The sequence below is a fragment of the Hyaena hyaena genome, unplaced genomic scaffold (assembly GCF_003009895.1).
Source record: "Hyaena hyaena isolate Hyena2069 unplaced genomic scaffold, ASM300989v1 scaffold_274, whole genome shotgun sequence".
Taxonomy (NCBI): domain Eukaryota; kingdom Metazoa; phylum Chordata; class Mammalia; order Carnivora; family Hyaenidae; genus Hyaena; species Hyaena hyaena.
In genome coordinates, this window is record NW_024080907.1 from 860,719 (window position 1) to 881,214 (window position 20,496).

The following is a 20,496-nucleotide window of genomic DNA, read 5'->3' on the forward strand; positions in this document are numbered from 1 at the left end:
ACCCATCATATGCTGCTGCCTTACAAGAGACTCATTTTCCAAAATAGATTATATGTTGGGCTGCAAAACAAGTTCTAATAAATTGAAGAGGATTGAAATCCTATCAGGTATCTTTTCCAACCACTATGGTATGAAACTAGAAAATTAATTACACAAATAAGACTGGAGAATTCACAAATTTGTGGAGATTAAATAGTATGCTACTGAAAAACCAGTGGGTCAAAGAAGAAATCAAAAGAGAAATCAAAAAATACTTTGAGACAAATAAAAATGGAATGGAAATGACAGATTTATGGGAGCAGTTCAAAAGGAAAACTTGTGGCAATAAATGCCTACCTCAAGAAACAAAAGTCTAAAACAACTTTATATTTCAAGGAACTAGGAAAAGAGCAAATAAAGCCCAAATTTAGTACAAGAAAGAGAATAACAAAGATTAAAGCAGAAAATAATAAAATAGAGACTCAGTACTGGCACAAAAACAGACACTCAGATCGGTGGAACAGAATAGAGAACCCAGAAATGGGCCCACAAACGTTTGGCCAACTCATCTTTGACAAAGCAGGAAAAAATATCCAGTGGAATAAAGACCGTCTCTTCAGCAAGTGGTGCTAGGAAAATTAGACAGTGACATGCAGATAAAGGAACTTGGACCACTCTCTTACACCATACACAAAAATAAACTCAAAATGGATGAAAGACGTAAACGTAAGACAGGAAGCCCTCAAAATCCTAGAGGAGAAAGCAGGCAAAAACCTCTTTGACCTTGGCCACAGCAACTTCTTAACATGTCTGTGGAGAAAGGGAAACAAAAGCAAACATGAACTATTGGGAACTCATCAAAATAAAAAGCTTCTGCACAGCAAAGAAAACAACAGCAAAACTAAAAGGTAACCAACGGAATGGGTGAAGATATTTGCAAATGACATATTAGATAAAGGGTTAGTATCCAGAACCTATAAAGAACTTATCAAACTCAACATCCAAAAAATAAATAATCCAGGGAAGAAATGGGCAAAAGACATGAATAGACACTTCTCCAAAGAAGACACCCAAATGGCCAACCAACTCAGGAAAAAAACGCTCAACGTCACTCATCATCTGGGAAATACAAATCAAAACCACATTGAGATAACACCTCACACCTGTCAGAATGGCTCACATTAACATCTCAGGAAACAACAGATGTTGGCCAGGACATGGAGAAAGAGGATCTCTTTCACACTGCTGGTGGGAATACAAACTGGTGCAGCCACTCTGGAAAACAGTAGGGAGGTTCCTCAGAAAATTAAAAATAGAACTACCCTATGACCCAGCAATTGCAGTAGTAGATATTTTATCCAAGGGATACAGGTATGCTGTTTCAGAGGGGCACATGCACTCCGATTTTATAGCAGTACTATCAACAATAGCTAAAATATGGAAAGAGCTCATCCATCAACAGATGAATGGATAAAGAAGATGTAGTATGTATGTATATGTGTACACACACACACACACACACACAATGGAGTATTACACGGCAATAAAAACGAATGAGATCTTGCCATTTGCAGCTGTGTGGATGGAACCAGAGGCTTTATGCTAAGTGAAATTAGAGAAAGACAAATATCATGACTTTACTCATATGAGGACTTTAAGATACAAAACAGATGAACAGAAGGGAAGGGAAGCAAAAATAATATGAAAACAGAGAGGGGGACAAAACATAAGAGACTCTTAAATATGGAAAACAAACAGAGGGTTACTGGAGGGGTTGTGGGGGGGGTGTCTAAAGGGATAAGGGGCATTAAGGAATCTACTCCTGAAATCATTGTTGCACTATATGCTATTATAATAAAAAATACATAAACTTTAAAAAAGAAAGTAGAAAGACATAAAAATAAAACAGAGACTCAAAAGACAATAGAAAAGATTAAAGAAACTAAGAATTGGTTCTTTGAAATGATACCAAAATTGACAAATCTTTAGCTAGACTTACCAAGACAAAAGGAAAGAGGGCACAAATAAAATAAAAAATGAAAGAGGAAATATTACAACTGAGAGCGCAGAAATACAAAGGATTGGGAGATTTTTTTTTGTTTTTTGTTTTACGATTGGAATAAATTAGAATGAAGTTGTATGCCAACAAGTTGGACAACCTAGAAGAAATGGATAAATTCCTAGAAATATACAACCTAGCAAGACTGAATCATGATGAAGGAGAAAATTTGAACAGATGAATTGCTAGTAAGGAGATTGACTCAGTAATCAAAAACCTCCCAAAAGTCCAGGATCAGACTGTTCCACTGGGAAATTCTACCAGACATTCAAAGAATTAATGGTTGCTCTGTCTCACCAATAACTCATGTGGTGCATGGCACATTCGTTTGTTCTTTCTACATTTATTCAGCAAATACTTGCTGAACGTACTTCATGTCAGGCAGTTTAGAATGAGTTGGTCTAGTTTTTTTCTGTTGACATGAAACCTTGTTTGAGTTTTCAGTAAATCTTTATAATAAATATCACAGAAGTGGCTTCTAAAGATTATTATTCAGTGGTCACGTGTAAATACTTTGACCAGTGTTAGATAATCCCTATAGTTCATGTTGTGGAAATCCATAAGTGTGTGTATATGTGTGGAATTAATAACTAAATACATGAATGGAAGTATTTAATAGTATCTTGAATAATTACAATTTTTAAAGTTTGTATCTCTATATAATTAGAAACACCTGAGTATAGCAAGTCAAGCTTTTTTTTTTTTAAAATATATTTATTTCTAGGAGAGAGAGAGAGACAGCGTGAGCAGGGGAGGGCCAGAGAGAGAGGGAGACACAGACTCCGAAACAGGCTCCAGGCTCTGAGCTGGCAGTCAGCACAGAGCCAGAAGCGGGGCTCGAACCCACAAACAAAAAGATCAAGACCTAAGCGAAAGTCGGAAGCTAAACCGACTAAGCCACCCAGGCGCCCTGCAAGTCAAGCTTTTTAAAAAGTTTTATTATGACTTTATTCCTGGACTCCCTACCTTAAAATACTTAAGGAAAAAAATGCTTAAGTTTTAAGTAAAATATTTAAGTTAAGAACATTTTAAATGAATTTTATCTTGATTTCAGTTTATTCAGTGGATTTTTTTAGTAGTTGGAAAAAGCTGTGGTAGTTCCCAACTGTGTTAGAAACAGTTGTCAAGTGTGGTTCTTTACAATGTGAGACTGGGAGCTGTTTCTAAACACACAGTTACTAGCACAGATTTGCTTAAGTGTCCAATCTGATCTGTGGCTATGGGTAAGTAATGTGAAATATAGATGATATTTGTGGGGGGTAAAAAAAAAAACCTGTAAATTAATTTCCATAAACTCTAACTTTAGGTTAGTGTATAACCTAAAGTGTATAGACTTTGAACCCCATCCAAGCAGTAGTACGCTTTTTTATAAACCTTTAAGATAGTTAAGTATATAAAAATTAAGGTATTCATAGTTTCAGAATGTATAGACTTAAGTCTCTTCTTTTGTTTCAATGAAGCCTAATATAAATTTTCATTATATATAATTTCAAAGATTATTTTTTAGCTAAAGAATTGTGCTTATTTTCCAGAAGGCTTTACTTAAACCTTGGTTCCTATTAATAGTGAAGACTCTGGTATATTTATGTAAGGTTTACAGTAAAATCTAAAATCACAAAATTAAATCTGTGCATGTGTGTATGTTGCATTCCTTTAAACTGCACACTAACTTTATCTTTTTTGAGCACTGATAAGGCCTTAATAAAATGTGTGGGGGTATGTGTGTACACTATCCAATTAGGGAAGTCACTAGTCACATGTTACTGTTGAGCATTTGATATATGGTATGTCTGAAAATAAATGTGTTAAAAGTAAATCCTGATTTCAAGATTTGGTATGAAAAAGGAATGTAAAATATCTCAATTTTATATTGGCTGCAAGTTGAAATAAATTTTAGATATGTAGTTAAATTAGAATTAATTGCACTTTTTAAAACAATACAGCTACTAGAATGAGCACTGGGTGTTATATGGAAACCAACTTGACAATAAACTGTATTAAATAAGTAAGTAAAATAAAGTCCAAAAACATACAGCTAGTAGAATATTAAAAATTACTTATGTGGGGTGCTTGGTTGGCTCAAAGAGCACATGACTTGTGATCTCGGGGTTGTGAGTTTGAGCCCCATGTTAGATAAAGAGATTACTAAAAAAATAAACTTAAAAAAATTTACGTATATGGGTCACATTCTGTTTCTATTAGACATCTCTGGTTGAGAACATTTCCTAACTGAAAATTATGTTTTCTGTAAATTATGGTTGAAATTGAGCGTTTTTCATATTGAGATTTTATTTTTTTAGTCTTAGATTACAACTTCGCATTTAAATATGGACATTCTAATATTATGTAAAAGTGAAACTATAAAGTTAAAAATTTTCAACAAAATATTTTGAGGACTTGCTTTTAGACTTTGTTGTTAGAAGAAAGCCATAACTAATATTTTATGATTTCTTGATTCTTGGATTGGAGCTAGTTTGACAGTCACCATTGATCATTCACTTTATTCATTGTTTCATTTATTTATTTAACAAATTTTTTGTTTGCCTCATATGTGCCAATTCTATCTTGGGGAACACTCCTCCATAATTTTAGAGGGGAAACAAAAAATAATAGATGTGCATGTATATGACTTCATTGGAGTTGGGAGGTAGAAAGAAGTGATGCAATTCCTGTTCGGAGTTTCATTTTGTAAAGTAGTAGGTAAAGTCATCATAGTTCACCACTCGTGATGGTTTTTCTGGGAAAAATTCCTTGAATTGAATAAAACTAAAGGGGTCTCTGTAGATGTGAATCAACATTTCTTGAGTACCTAGTGGACAACAAAGTAGACACTGAGAAAGAATATAAATGAGACCCTGGCCCTCAGAGCTTTGCTTTTTTTTTTTTTTTTTTTTAAGAAAATATGGCATATTCCAAAAAGTAAATAATAACATAAGGCAGCTGTGATATAGCAAAGAATATATGGTACTTATACAGTACTACAGGAATTCAAAAAATGAGACTACTAATGACTAGAGGCTTTTTTTTTTTTTTTTTTTAATCTTTCTCCTTTGCTTCATATTATGATAGGGCCAGGTGATCTTTTCAGAATGACCCCTTTTGAAATACTTTCCAGCACTGTACTTTATTCTTAGAACAGTCAGTGGTTAATTTATTATGAGAACTATATAGAAATTTAGCACAAATTCTTTACCTCAGCACAAATAACAGTTCTTTTAGAACTGAGCTTTGGGGGGAAGAAGAAAACAACTACAAAAAGAATTGAGCCTTGAATGCTTTAGAACAAGACAGTGTTTCGAGATGGAAAGTTGAGGTTACCATGGCATTACACAATTCAAATTATGTAGCTTCGTGCATTTGTTTGGTGTGAACTTCAGAGTGTAGCTGAATTAACCAACACCTTTTCTTTCTGTTAGTACCTCTGAATTCCTTACTTTTCAGCCTTTAATATTTGCAGTGTTGACAGTGAGAAGGAAAGGATTCCAGGGTGGGATGGGTGGATGAGTTAGGTATCTATAATAATAAGATCTATAGATTTGGGGGATTTTGTTTGTTTTTTAGAGAGAAGGTGCCAGTGGGGAAGGGGGGGGACAGAGGGAGAGGAAGCGTGTGCGCGCCTCAAGAACGCTCTACGCTTAGCACAGAGCCCAGTGCAGGGCTCAATTCCCATGATCCAGGGATCATGACCTGAGCTGAAATCGGGAGTTGGGCACTCAACCAACTGAGCCACCTAGGTGCCCCAAGATCTATAGATTTTAAACAGGAATAAGAGTGGGGTGAGAGAGAAGGTTGTATAGGATGAAAAGGTTTGGGAATGTACTTTTTTGAGTGTTGTAGAAACTGATTGCTAGCAGCGTTATAAACCAGGCTGATAGAGATATCATCCCCAAATGCATACATACCACAAACATAAAAAAATCTAACACAGGACAAGGACAGAAGTGTAAATGCATTAGCTAAAGCTCTAAAGAAGGAAAGAAGAAAAGGAAGCCAGAAATGAGAGAAGTCAAATCAAAGCAGTAAGTAGAAGTAGGTGCTGCTATATAAAGTAGCACAGGGACCTTTTGATTCTGGACTATGTGCCCTAAGGGATCTGGGGTGGAATTTTAGTGCGTATATGGGCATGGGAGATATGTGGTCTTAGGCCTTTCCAAAATAGAACTAGCATTAAGACCTAGGCATATGGCCTAGAACCTGAAACAACTTGAGTAATTGTACAGAAATTTTTAAAAGTGACCAGTGATAAAACAATCTTTTTTTTTTTTAATGTTCGTTTATCTTAGCCTGAGTGAGGAAGAAGGGGAAGAGAGAGAGGGAGACAGAGGATCTGAAGTGGGCTCTGCACTGTCAGCAGTGAGCCCAGTGTGGGGCTTGAACCCATGAACCACTAGATCATGACTTGAGCTAAAGTCGGACACTCAGCTGACCGAGCCACCCAGGCGCACCCCCCCTTTGTATTTTGTAATGACCACAAAACAGTCTATTGTATAGCTGTACCAAAGTTTATTTAACAGTTACTTATGAACATTTTGATTGTTATCCTGCAGTATTACAAACAGCACTGCAGTAAATATCTTGGTACATACTACTTAGCCCACATGGGTGAATATAGTTGTAGAATCAGTTCCCAGAAATGGAATTGCTTGGTAGTAATAGCTGTTGCCAAGTTGCTCTCCTTAAAGCAATTAGGATTTTTTTCCCCTCATTTTATCCTTTATTGATACTAGTATTTGATTGTGCTTTTTGATATTTGATAATTTGCTACATAAAAAATCTCACTGTCAGGTCACCTGGGTGGCTCAATGGGTTAAGCATCCAGCTCTTGATTTAGGTCACGTCATGATTTTATGGTTCATAAGATCGAGCCCCATGATTCTTGGGATATTCTCTCTCTCTCTCTCTCTCTCATCTGCATGCTCTTTCAAAATATATAAATATATTTTTTTAATCTCATTGTCATTTTTATTAGCATTTAAACTTAATTCTGATTTGTCTATTCATGTCCTTGCCCTAATTTTCTATTTCTTTTCCATATTGATTTGTAGACATGCAGATAAAGTAAGGAAATTACCCTTCTGTGACATATATTGTAAATATTTTTTCCGAATAGGTTGCTCCTTTGATTATGTTTATAGTATTCATTTTCCAAGCAGAATTTGAAAACTTTTTATATATTATGCAAATTGATTCGCATTTTGAAAAAACAATATATTTATTGGGAAGGCGGGGAGAGAGAGAGAATGAGAACAAGTAGGGGAAGGGCAGAGAGAGAGAGGGACGCAGAATCTGAAGCAGGCTCCAGGCTGTGAGCTGACAAGCAGTGAAGCCCATTGCGGGGCTTGAACTCATGAGGGGTGAGATCATGACCAGAGCTACAGTTGGACACTCAACTGACTGAGCCAGCTAGGTGAACCTAGTAGCTTTTTTTTTTTTTTAAGTTAAAAGTACAGTATGAGGAAGGTTTTTTCCCTCTGAATCCCCACAAAAGTTGCCAGCTTGTTATCCTGCCACCTCCTAATAATGCTTCAGTGTATTTCCTACAAACAAGGATATTCTCCTAAATCATTATATTACAGCTGTTAAAATCCGAAAGTTAACATTGATCCATTACTGCCTTCTAATCTTTTGACTCCCATTCAAGTTGCACTAATTGTCATAATGGCAAATTTTTAGCGAAAGGATCCAGTTCAGAACCATATTAGTTGCTGTATCTCTTCCATATTCTTCAACCTGGAACAGTTCCATTAGACTTTGCTTGACTTTCATGACTTTGACAATTTTGAAGATTATACAAAACAGAACAAATCTGGGCTTGTTTGAGGTTTCTTCACATTAAACTTAGGTTATGTATCTTTATCATAGAAGTTGTGATCCTGTTGTATGCTCTCGGGTGGCACAGAGTTTCAGTTTGTCCTATTGATTATATTCACTTTGATCACTTGATTAAGGCAATGTCTGATGGGCATCTCTGCTATCGAGTTACTATTTTTCCCTTTCTACTTAATAAGTATGGGGGGGCACCTCAAACGTGCCATTCCATATCAAACTTTAAAGTTTACTATTTATCTCTAACTATGAATTTATAGGTTGCTTTCTATTCATTAGATTATAACCTTTACTATCATTATGAATTTGATGTTCCATTATAATTTTACTAGTGAGTGATCACTTAAGCTGATCTCTGTGTCATTTTTGATACGTCCTCATCATTCTTTGAGCATTTTCTTCTTTCTGCTACAAGATATTCCAGGCTCATTTTATAATTTCCACCAGCCTAAAATCAACCATTTCTCCAAGGAGCCCTTATCCTTTTTATAAAAAATGTTATTCAGAAGCCAAGATCTAGATGCTAGTCATACTCATTGGTACTGGAGTATCACTGCTTCTAGGCTCTGTCAGTGGACAGAGCTAGGAAATATATGCAGGTACATTTACCTACATCTAAACATTTACATGTGTATTTAAGTATTAAATACCATGAATTCACATTGATACCTCTAATTCCAGTCTTAACACCAAAGGACTTATTCTAGTTTTCTTTTTATAATTTAACTCTCTTCTTTGACAGAAACCTGGCTTTCATTATTCTATTTACTTATTCTATTTAATTAATTATTCCACCATCCCTTCTCCTGTATGCCCTTCTCTCCTTGCTTTTGCTGTGACTCTCCATTTCAGGCCACCCCCTCTCCCCACACCAGCTTCCTTCTTACCCCTCTTGAGCTCCAGCACCCTATGCCAGACCACCGTCTGCAAAATGTTGTTTTCATCCTACTTGATATCTGATACCTACACTTAGCTGTCCCTCTCCATAGATACCCTGCTCATCCCACTTTGATTCTGATACCTCTTGCCAAGCTACTCTCCTCACCTACTTGGGCTATAACCATGTAGTAGTAAGTCTTCCCACCTCATCAAGTGAACATGCTCCTCACTTTTTTTTAATGCCTTCCAAATTTTGTGTTCTACTTCTCCACTTTAGCATTATAAAAAATAATTACCTTTGTTTTCCTTTAGTGATTCAGTTTTTTTGTGCTTGAATATATGCTCTATTTTGGAATTTGTTTTGAAGAAATGAACTAGAAGTCTAACATTTCTTTCAGATGTTTATCCAGTTGGCTGGAATTTTATATAAAAGTTGTACCTGCCCCTTCTCCCCCTATCAAATTTATGAAGCTTCTTAAAAATATACTGCATCCATAGTATAAAGCATCCTTAAAAATATAAAGCATCCATACTGCTTTTTTTAAAAAACGGGTGTCATTTTTCATACTGCTTTTGTTTATAACAGATGATGATGTACCTGCAGATATGGTTGCTGAAGAATCAGGTCCTGGTGCACAAAATAGTCCATACCAACTTCGTAGAAAAACTCTTTTGCCAAAAAGAACAGCGTGTCCTACAAAGAGCAGTATGGAGGTAACTGCTTTTCTTTTTGTAATGAAAGAATTGCTAAGAAACAAAAAAGGGAAATGCTGCCATTTTTTAGAAGTAATGATTATGTATGGTAAAAATATTTGCTTAATTAGTTTTCATTTTGTTTTTGAAGGGTGCCTCAACTTCAACGACAGAAAATTTTGGCCATCGTGCAAAACGTGCAAGAGTATCTGGAAAATCACAAGATCTATCTGGTATTTCCTTTGGGAAAACTAAGGGACAGAGTTAAATCTTTTAATTTTGTTTGATACCAAAAATTAAAATTTTATTATATATAGGTTAATGGTATATTGGGGATTGAGAAGGTGATATTATAGAATAAACATGAGAAACTGATCTCACTCTTTTGACTTTAATTGTTTAACCAGTTTCTGAAATGGTGCATAAAGCTAAAAGAAAGAATACTTAAGTTAGGACAAAAGATAGCAAACGTGTGTATTATCTATGAAAGCAAAATGTGTATAAAATGATTGTTATCAAAAATAAAAGCTGTTCATAAGATAAAATGAAAATAATGCTTCTTAAATAGTGAGAAAGTTGTCACTAGCACAATAAATAGATTGTTTATATTCTGTTTGTTAATCTCTTTTTAGCAGCACCTGCTGAACAGTATCTTCAGGAGAAACTGCCAGATGAAGTGGTTCTAAAAATCTTCTCTTACTTGCTGGAACAGGATCTTTGTAGAGCAGCTTGTGTGTGTAAACGCTTCAGTGAGCTTGCTAATGATCCAATTTTATGGTAAGTGGAAATTTATTTCTTATCATCTTGAGATATATATATATTATTTACTGCCCCAAACACTAAAGATGGTAGGGAAGTTGAAGTGTGAGTTGGTAGTTAAAATTAAACAGTTGGAACAAAATTAGAAAGCTTATAAATTCCACGTTACCTGTTTATCACAAACGTAGGTTGTTGGTCCAAGCAGTATTTATAAACAAGAAAGGAAGTACTTTCTCTGCTATTTATTACTTAATAGCAACTGAGTGATTATGGTAAATGTTCATTTAAATTTAAGCTTTTTACAGAGGACCATGGGGGAGAAGAAGGGGAAAAATAGTGGGGGAGAGGGAGGGAGGCAAACCATGAGAGACTCTTGAATGCCAAGAACAAAATGAGGGCAGATGGGATAGGGGAGGAGAAGAAGGGGGGTGATGGGCAGGGAGGAGGGCATTTGTGAGGATGAGCACTCGGTGTTATATGGAAACCAACTTGACAATAAACTATTTAAAAAAAAAAAAAAGAAATTTAAGCCTTTTAGAAACAGAGCTATGTCTAATTTCAAATAGGTAATTTTTTAAGAAAAAACAGGTGATTCAAACTGATAGTTTAATGAGAGTGTAGATTTTGTTACATCGCTTTTGGAAAACTGTGTTACATCACTGATTTTGATGGTTGTATTTATCAGCCTTTATGCAAGCCCTTTGACCAATGTAATTCACTTCCGGAAATTTTTTCCTTATGTACAAATTTTTCATAATGGCTCAGTTATAGGGAAAATTAGAAATAACCTCATAAATGTCTAGAAGTAAGGATTGGACTAACAATGTGATGTCTACTTGGAGGATGATATAGGCAGTTAATAGTGATTTTTACAAGAGTTGCTAATAACATGGTAAAATGCTGTTATGTTCTAAAAATTTTTTGAGAAGAGCAGAATACAGAATTTTATATACTATATAATCACAACTGTAATAAATGAAACTATCTGTAGATAAAAAGGCTGAAATACTGCTTTTTATAGGAAGTGGTAATAGTTACTATCAGTACATTTCTGAGATTTGATGGATCCTGATAATAGCATATAAAGATATACAAAGAGTTAATAAGTTCAGAGTATTTTACTGAAAGCCATGCTTTAATTATTTTTTTCAAAGTTTGTTTATTTTGAGAGACCGTGCACGTGTGTGAGCAGGGGAGGGACAGAAACAGGGAAAGAGAATCCCAAGCAGGCCCCACATCAGCGGCCTCACAATGCCATACTTGATCTCACAAATCATGAGATCATGATCTGAGTCGAAACCAAGAGTTGGGTGCTTAACTGACTGAGCCCCCAGGCAACCCGAAAGCCATCTTTTTAAATAATAACTGTATGAGCCATTTATGGTAAGTGTGGCCTTTTATCCCCTAAGCAAATTTTGAAGAATTGACCCTTTTTTATTTGAGGAGGTGGACTATATTCTGTATGTAGTTATAAATTTAAAAAAAAATTTTTTTAATGTTTGTTTATTTTTGAGAGAGAGAGAGAGACAGCGTACAAGTGGTGGAGGGAGCAGAGAGAGAGAAAGACACAAAATCCTTAGCAGGCTCCAGGCTCTAAGCTGTCAGCATAGAGCCCAACACTGGGCTCAAACTTGACTGTGAGATCAGGATCTGAGCTGAAGCCAGATGCTCAGCTGAGTTAGCCACCCAGGCACCCCTATATGTAGTTATATTATTTTAGCCAAAAACCATTTACATTTAAAATTTTGGTTTTTTATATTCTTAAGTGTTTTAAAGCATCAGATAGTTTTTAAAGTTGTTTTAAAGGACATTTTATGAAGAAATCTTTCATTCCTCTCCTCCTCCAGGAAACGATTATACATGGAAGTTTTCGAATATACTCGCCCTATGATGCATCCTGAACCTGGCAAATTCTACCAGATTAATCCAGAAGAATATGAACATCCAAATCCTTGGAAAGAGAGTTTCCAGCAGTTGGTATGAAGTATAAATGGAAAATATTGATTTATACTGTATATTTGTAACCAGAAGTTTCTTTTTAAAAAACTAAACTCAAGAATAGGTTCTAAGCCAATGAATATTTATCAGTCAACAGAATGTTCAGTAATTCTTTTCACTGCTGATATATTTATTAATAATTTAAACAGTGGCAGTAAGCATCAGTAGCCTAAGAGCAGTTAAACTTTATATGGATCTCTCTGAACCTTTTCTTAAATTATTGATGGTTGAGAGTTGTCTTAAAGTTTCACATTTACCTTAATTTTCGTGTGGTCCTCTATGAGTGGTTCTCAGCTGGGGGTGGTTTTGCTCCACAGGGGACATTTGGCAGTGTTTGGAGACCTTTTTGGTTGTCACAAGTGGAGAAGAGGATTCTACTGGTATCTAGTCAGTAGAGGCCAGGGGTGCTGCTAAACATTTTAACAGAGATGCACAGGACAACCCCCACAACAAAGAATTTTCTGTCCCAAAATATCAGTAGTGCTGAGATTAACAAACTTTGTCCTTACTGGATATTACTGAGTCGTAAGCTGTTCAGATTTTACATTGCAGTATGCAACAGAAAATTAATCAGAATAATTAAAAACTTTTTTCTGTTTAATAAAAATATACAATACTTTAGAATTGTAATGTTTATATTAGTAGTCATTGTTTCTGGTTATTTTTGTTTTGTTTTGTTTTGTTTTTTGACATTTTAGTATAAAGGTGCACATGTAAAGCCAGGATTTGCCGAACATTTCTACAGTAATCCTGCAAGATATAAAGGAAGAGAAAATATGTTGGTATGTTTGATTTGTATTTTTATAAGACTTAAGATGGTAATCTTTCAGTTCTGTACTGACACTTATTTTTTTTTTGTAGTATTATGATACAATTGAAGATGCCCTTGGTGGGGTACAAGAAGCTCATTTTGATGGACTTATCTTTGTTCATTCTGGAATATACACTGATGAGTGGATATATATTGAATCGCCAATCACCATGATTGGTGCAGGTATTTTGAAATGCATGGTCATTAGAAATTTAATATATTATTTACATAATAGGTTTTTTTGCTTTGTTTTTTAAGCACTAATGACTTAAAATCCAGGTGAACCTTGGTAATACCTTAATGGTAAGAAAGAACAGGAATATTGCATATGACAGAAATGAAATCATAAAAGTTCAAACATTATAGATGAATCTTTTTTTTTTAGATGTATATATTAATGTTTATACCTTGTCCAACTGTCTTATTTGTTATTCGTTAGGAAAAGAAAAATACAGGGCGCCTGGGTGGCTTAGTCGGTTAAGCGTCCAACTTTCGCTTAGGTCACGATCTCGCGGTTGTGGGTTCAAGCCCCGCGTCGGGCTCTGTGCTGACTGCCAGCTCGGAGCCTGGAGCCTGTTTCAGTCTGTGACTCCCTCTCTCTCTGACCCTCCCCTGCTCACGCTGTCTCTCTCTCTCTCTCTCTCTCTCTCTCCTAGAAATAAATAAAAAAAAATATATTAAAAAAAAAAAAGTTTAAAAAAAAAGAAAAGAAAAATACTTGTTTGTGTCTTTTATTTGAAAATAAAGATGGTTAATGTTTTTATTTCTGTTTTGTTAATGAAACCGATTTCCTTTGTAAATTTTTTTGTGTGCTGTTTTTATAGTCAAGTTTCTAAAGATTGGTGTAATGAAATAGTTGTTGAACACTGATCAGTCATTTTCAAGATTTCTGCTGCTTTTTTTAAGGACACTGTACCTGGCCCATTTAAAGATAGCTAGCATTTATTACTTGTAACTGAAATTTGCATTTACTGCCAATAGAGACTAGTGGGGGAGGGCATAGAAAATTTTGCCTAGTGACTTGCAGTACTTTCCAAATCAAGGCCAGAACTGGAAATAAGTTTAAATTAGAAGGATTCTCTCCTTCTCTTCCTACTCATCATCCCCTTCTTTCTTCTCCCTAAGCTTCTTTTTCTGGTGCTGCCAGAGGCGATTTTATTTCCACAAGAAACCATTTTTTAATATGTCATTTATTTGATGCTAAACACTATTAGTAGTTAAATATTATTAGAAATATTATTATATATGAATTTGAGTATAATACTCAAATAATATTCACATTAAATATGACTGCATATAGTAAAGGCCAGTGAAACATAGTTAACTGATAAAGTGAATATTCTTATCTACTCAATACTAATGTTTTTTTAAAACTTCCCCCTTCATATTATGCTAAGTGAAAGTAGGTTAGAGAAAGACAAATGCCAAGTGATGTCATTCATATATGGAATCTAAAAAACAAAACAAGTAACAACAAAAAAGAAACAGACTCATAAATACAGAGAACATATAGGTGGTTTATAGAGGGGAGGTGAGTGGACAGACGAAAAAGGGGAATGAGATTAAGAGGTACAAACTTCCCGTTATAAAATAAATGTCACAGGTTGAAAAGTATAGCTTAGGGAATATAATCAGTAATATTATAATAAGTTTGTATGGTGGCAGAGTAATTAATTACACTTCCATAGTGAGCATTTTGGAATGTATATAATTGTCAAGTCACTATATTGTACACCTGAAATTAATATGTCAGCTATACTTCCATTAAAATTTTTCTTAAAAAATGAAAAAAAATCCCCCTCCAAATAAAGTACCCAACTTAGAACAATAAAAAGGATTTTTATTACTAGTTTTATGGCAGAATATTTTTACTAAGAAATTTTTATTTCAATTTCATCTGATAAATCATGTGCTTTAAAAAAATAAAGGTAATGTGTTTTAAAATATCTTCTCCACAGCACCTGGAAAAGTAGCAGACAAAGTTATAATTGAAAACACTAGAGATTCAACCTTCGTCTTTATGGAAGGTTCTGAGGATGCTTATGTTGGATATATGACAATAAGGGTAAGGAATTTAAGATTTAGAATATGTATGTTGAAATCATTTAAGGCAGTGGTTGTCTGTTTCAAGTGAAATTTCTCCTTTTCAGTTTAACCCTGATGACAAATCTGCTCAACACCATAATGCACACCACTGCTTAGAGATTACAGTAAATTGTAGCCCTATTATTGATCACTGTATCATCCGAAGTACATGTACAGGTTAGTGTTAACATTATGTTGTATTATAAAATAAATCATTGGGTGCCATGGTGGCTCAGGCAGTTGAGTGTCCAGCTCTTGATTTTGGCTCATAGACCCCAAGGCTGTGGGATCCAGCTCCTCATCTGGCTCATCACTGATCATAGAACCTGTCTTGGATTCTCTTTCTCTCCCTCTGCTCCTCTCCCCTGGCCTTCCTCGCTCGCTCTCTCTTTAAAAAAAAAAAAAAAGAGGAGAGAGAAAAGAAAGAAAAGAGAGTCATTGTATCGTTGTCCAGTAGGTTTTTAAATAAATGTTTCTTTTTACAGTTGGCTCAGCAGTATGTGTTAGTGGTCAAGGAGCATGTCCCACTATCAAACACTGTAATATCAGTGACTGTGAAAATGTTGGACTTTATATAACAGATCATGCACAGGTATTTTTTAATTTCGTGGGTTTTATTCTTTTTAAAAATTTTTTTAAAGTTTTGCTAATGCCTGTTTCTAATTAATTGTCGTAGGGAATATATGAGGATAATGAAATTTCCAATAATGCTTTAGCTGGAATTTGGGTTAAAAATCATGGAAACCCAATTATTAGACGGAATCATATCCATCATGGACGTGATGTTGGTGTGTTCACATTTGATCATGGCATGGTAAGAACATTTATGCTTAATAAAAAACCTGACTTCATATTGGTTAAACTTTTTTTATTTTTTTTTTTTAAAGATTTTTATTTTAGGGGCACCTGGGTGGCTCAGTTGGTTGAGTGTCTGTCTCTTGAGTTCAGCACAGGTCATGATCTCACAGCTCATGGGATCAAGCTGCACATCACGTTCTGTACTGAAAGCATGGAGCCTGCTTGAGATTCTCTCCCTCTCCCTCTCTTTCTGCCCCTCCTTTGTTTGTACGTACAGTACGTACACGTACCCATTCTCTCTCTCAAAATAAACGTTAAAAAAATTTAAAAGGAAATTTTAGCATCATACTTTAATATCAGTGTGCAGTAATCTGTAAATTCATGAATCTAATATGTGCATGTAGAGAAGATGGTGTCCTTTGGGAATTGATACAATCTTTGAGGGGAGTAAGATCTAGTAGTTCTCAAATGTAAGTGTGCATAAAAATCACCCAGATATAATAAATAATATAAATGGGAGTTAGGATATGCATTCTTAATAAGTACCATAAGTGAGTTGAATACAGGTTGTTTTTAGACTACACTTTTGAGAATTAATGGTTTCATCATTCCATTTTAGTGCTTTAAAAATTTTTTAACTGGCAGAATTTTAACAAGAAATACACTGATAATAAAATATCAATTCTAAAACTGATGCAGCAGTTAATTAGGTGTCTTGATGGATGATATTTTAGACTATTATGTCATTTTACACAAGTTTCTAGAGGTACAACTTTTTGCATTCTCTTAGACACTATTTTAAAATAATGGTCTTTGGTGTCTGTTCAGGTATTCTTTTCACTTAATGTCTAATTTTCATTGAGGCAGTTTTCAAGCCCTGGTATAACATTGGCAACATTTTTTGTTAAGGAGTCAGGGATGGGAGAGGAGATGATGATATGATGGCCAAATGGGGTTACAGTGAAGTTGTCTTGCTGTAGTATGGTACGAATCAAGCAACAGAGGAGTGTCGGATTCACATATACAAATCGTCAATTAGTGAAGAAAATTTTTTTACTTTCATTGTGCCTAAGACCCTAATGTAGAACTCTTTTTTAAAACTGATTTAGGGGAAAAAAAAAAAAAAACTGATTTAGGGGCGCCTGGGTGGCTCAGTTGGTTAAGCATCCAACTTCGGCTCAGGTCATGATCTCACGGTTTGTAGGTTCGAGCCCCGCCTTGGGTTCTGTGCTAATAGCTCAGAGCCTGGAACCTGTTTCAATTCTGTGTCTCCCTCTCTCTCTGCCCCTCCCCCACTCATGTTCTGTCTCTCCCTATCTCAAAAATAAATTTAAAAAAATTTGTTTAATAAATAAAACTGATCTAGACCAAGAGGGAGTACTCTTTTATGAAATTCTGATTACACCGAAAAGGTTTTAGACCATCCAGTGCATCATATTCCTGGGGTAACTGTAACCTGAGAAGAACAGTTAACTTAAAACATAGGCGTTTCAATAAGAAAACAGAGTGGGGGGGCACCTGGGTGGCTCGGTTAAGCGACCCACTTCTGCTCAAGTCATGATCTTGCAGTTTGTGAGTTCAAGCCCCGTGTTGGGCTTTGTGCTAACAGCTGAGAGCCTGGAGCCTGCTTCAGATTCTGTGTCTCCTCTCTCTGCCCCTCCCCCACTTGCATTCTGTCTCTCTCAAAAGTAAACATAAAAAAACTTTGTTTAAAAAAAGCAGAGTGGGGAAAATATAATAAGTAATAAAGAGTGGAGATGACCACTTACCCGTCTCCAGTGAAATTGACATTTCACTGCAAATTGTACCCGTTTTCCAAGGAACAGGGAAGTAGGAAGTGCAGGAATTGGGGAGTCTGGGCAAAGATATGGAGGATATCAAAACTTAAGAATCTTGAAAATCTCCCCTTCCTTAGTTAGCAGCCTCTGTTGGCTATAGTTCCTAAATGGAACTCTCATTTTGTAATGCACCATACATACTAACTAGTATCTCTCTGCTCCTGTTGCCCTTAGACTTTGCCCCAGAGTTACCAACAATTCCATTATCCTATTTTTGCATTCCTTTGGTCTCTTTGACAAGCGAGATTTGAGGAACCAAGATAATTTTAACCTGAGTAAGCTTCCTCATTTTTAAAAGACCTGTGTGATAGTCACTTAACTTCAGTTTATCACAGTAATTTACTCGTCATTGTACACCCCATACAGTTTTTTTATATACGTATTTGAGCTTACAAATTTTTTTAACTCTTTAAACAGCTCTAGGCAATGCTATAGACAGATATTTTCATTAAGGGTTAATGAAGAGATTTGTAAGGTATTACACATTTGTAAGGGAAGGATGGAAATTAAAGCATAACATCTTTGGTAGGATGTTCTTCCATTTCAGGTATTCTTTTGACTTGTCTTCATTGTTTTTGTGTTGACACCCCATGATCAGTAGGGTAACATCACTAAGTATAATCTTTTTAAAATTTGACTTTGTGTTCTATACAACTTCAAAGAACATTAGAATAAACATTTAAAACTAGTTTCTAAGCTGTCCACTTTCTTTAAATAGACATGTATTCTAAATTTTTTCCCTTTTCTTGTCTGCTGACATACTTAGAATTTAAATTTCTATATTTATAAAAATTAATCATAAACGATTTTCTCATCTTTTTATTGTAAAGAATTGTATTTGTAAAGATACCACATGCACCAGTATAAAGGACATCTTTAGGATTAAGTATGAACTCGTATGAAAAATGAGGAAATAAACACCTTATATTTCAACCTGTCTCCATTCCATCATTTATATTCTTATTTTTCTTTTGTAAGGTTTATAACATTTGCATTCCCATAGTTATTGACCTGTATTTATATTTGTTTACCTGTAGTCCTTTTACAATAGTTTGTCCATTGCTGAATTTTTTTTATTCATCCTTTGTATGGCTGAACTTTGCCATCTGGCCATTCATTATTTCTTTTTTGTCTGTTTTAAGTTTACTTATTTTTGAGAGAGACAGACACAGAGAGAATCCCAGGCAGGCTCCACACTGCCAGCATGGAGCCCAGTGCTGGGCTTGGACTCAGGAACTGTGAGATCATGACCTAAGCCATAATCAAGAGTCAGACACTTATTTTAAAAATTGTTAATTTTTAAAAGAAGGGTTTACAGGTATTGTAGCTTGAACTGTTACCACTTGAGAACACATTCCCCATTACCTTTTAACTTGGGTAAATATACACAGTTTTGAGTGCACTTTTTCCCTCCGAATTTTATAGTCATTTTTACATTTCTAGCATTCAGTGTAGCTAACAGGTCTGAGATCATTCTGGTTTTTTGTTTTTCTTTTTTTTCTGAAAAAGATTTGCTTTTCTACTTCAGAATCCTTATGTAGATTTTTGTTGTTGTTGATGCTGTGTTTTACTGCTGTTTTGTTTTACTCCATGTGTTCCTTTCTTTAGAAACTTGGCTCTCTGTGTCTGTTACTATGTTTCCATAGTTTTGTCTTTTTTTCCTGTTTTGTTTCCAGTATGGTTTTTAGCTCTAATTTTTAATATATTTTGCTTTATGGATTTTTTTCTAGCATACATAAAAGTAGAATAGTATAATGAATGAATCTCCATGTACCCATTTTCCATTTCAACAGCTATCAGTTCATGGCCAATTTTGTTTCATCTGTACTTACTCAGTCACTCTTTACTCTCTACTCTGTAGATTATTTTGAAGTAAATCTTGGACATTATCCTCTCGTCTGTAAATATTTCAGCATGTATCTTTAAAAGATGAAGATTCTTCCCTTTTTTTTTCTTTCATGTAACCCCAGTACCAGTCTCATTCCTAAAAACATTTTTCTGTCTTTGTTCACAGTTTCCCAATTATCTTTTTTTAATGTTAAATACATTCCAGAGTATTGTTTTGTGTGAAATATAATTAGAATACTGTAACAATATCAATTTGCTATAAAGTTTTTTGAGACATTTATTCTTAATTTATGAATTTGACACATGATGGATTGACAGATGACAGACCATCTATGTTGAAATTTGGCCCTCCTCCCTCTTATTTTCCTTTACTTTGGATAGTGTCCCTTAGATAGGAAGCGTAAGTTTTTTGATGATAGAAGTTTCATGTTTATTGTGTTTCTTACTCAGATTTACTCCTTATGCCTGGGATATTTCTATGAAAATAGTATGAAAATATTTCCTATGTTTAGTTCATACGACTAGATCTCATCACTTTAGTATTGTCCTGGCTCATTGGAACCTTCCGTTATTTGGGGAAAACTACATTGCTAAAGCTCTAAGGTAGCATTTGTTAAATTTGATCACCTACTCTTCCTTATGCATATTTCACAGTATTTGGCAAGTGTTCTATAAATAATAGTTTGGGTTGCAATTATTTCAGTGAACATAGCATGTTTTTTTCCTATATTTTTCTTTTTTTTTAATTTTTTTAATGTTTTATTTATTTCTGAGAGAGAGACATCTTGAGCAGGAAGGATCAGAGAGAGAGGGAGATACAGAATGCGAAACAGGCTCCAGGCTCTGAGCTGACTGTCAGTACAGAGCCCGATGTGGGGCTGGAACTCATGAACTGTGAGATCATAACCTGAACCGAAGTCGGA

General features: G+C 35.0%; 1 protein-coding gene across 1 annotated transcript in view; it reads left to right on the top strand.

Moving 5' to 3' along the window:
* The window catches only part of FBXO11 (F-box protein 11), an 87,371-nt gene that overhangs the window by 53,137 nt on the left and 13,738 nt on the right, over window positions 1–20,496 (top strand). Inside the window, exons 2-11 of the mRNA XM_039245952.1 lie at window positions 9,330–9,457; window positions 9,588–9,669; window positions 10,069–10,213; window positions 12,043–12,172; window positions 12,892–12,975; window positions 13,055–13,187; window positions 14,963–15,069; window positions 15,155–15,266; window positions 15,575–15,681; window positions 15,766–15,903. Of these exons, the coding sequence (XP_039101883.1) occupies window positions 9,330–9,457; window positions 9,588–9,669; window positions 10,069–10,213; window positions 12,043–12,172; window positions 12,892–12,975; window positions 13,055–13,187; window positions 14,963–15,069; window positions 15,155–15,266; window positions 15,575–15,681; window positions 15,766–15,903 (1,166 nt within the window). The remainder of the gene's footprint in view (window positions 1–9,329; window positions 9,458–9,587; window positions 9,670–10,068; window positions 10,214–12,042; window positions 12,173–12,891; window positions 12,976–13,054; window positions 13,188–14,962; window positions 15,070–15,154; window positions 15,267–15,574; window positions 15,682–15,765; window positions 15,904–20,496) is intronic.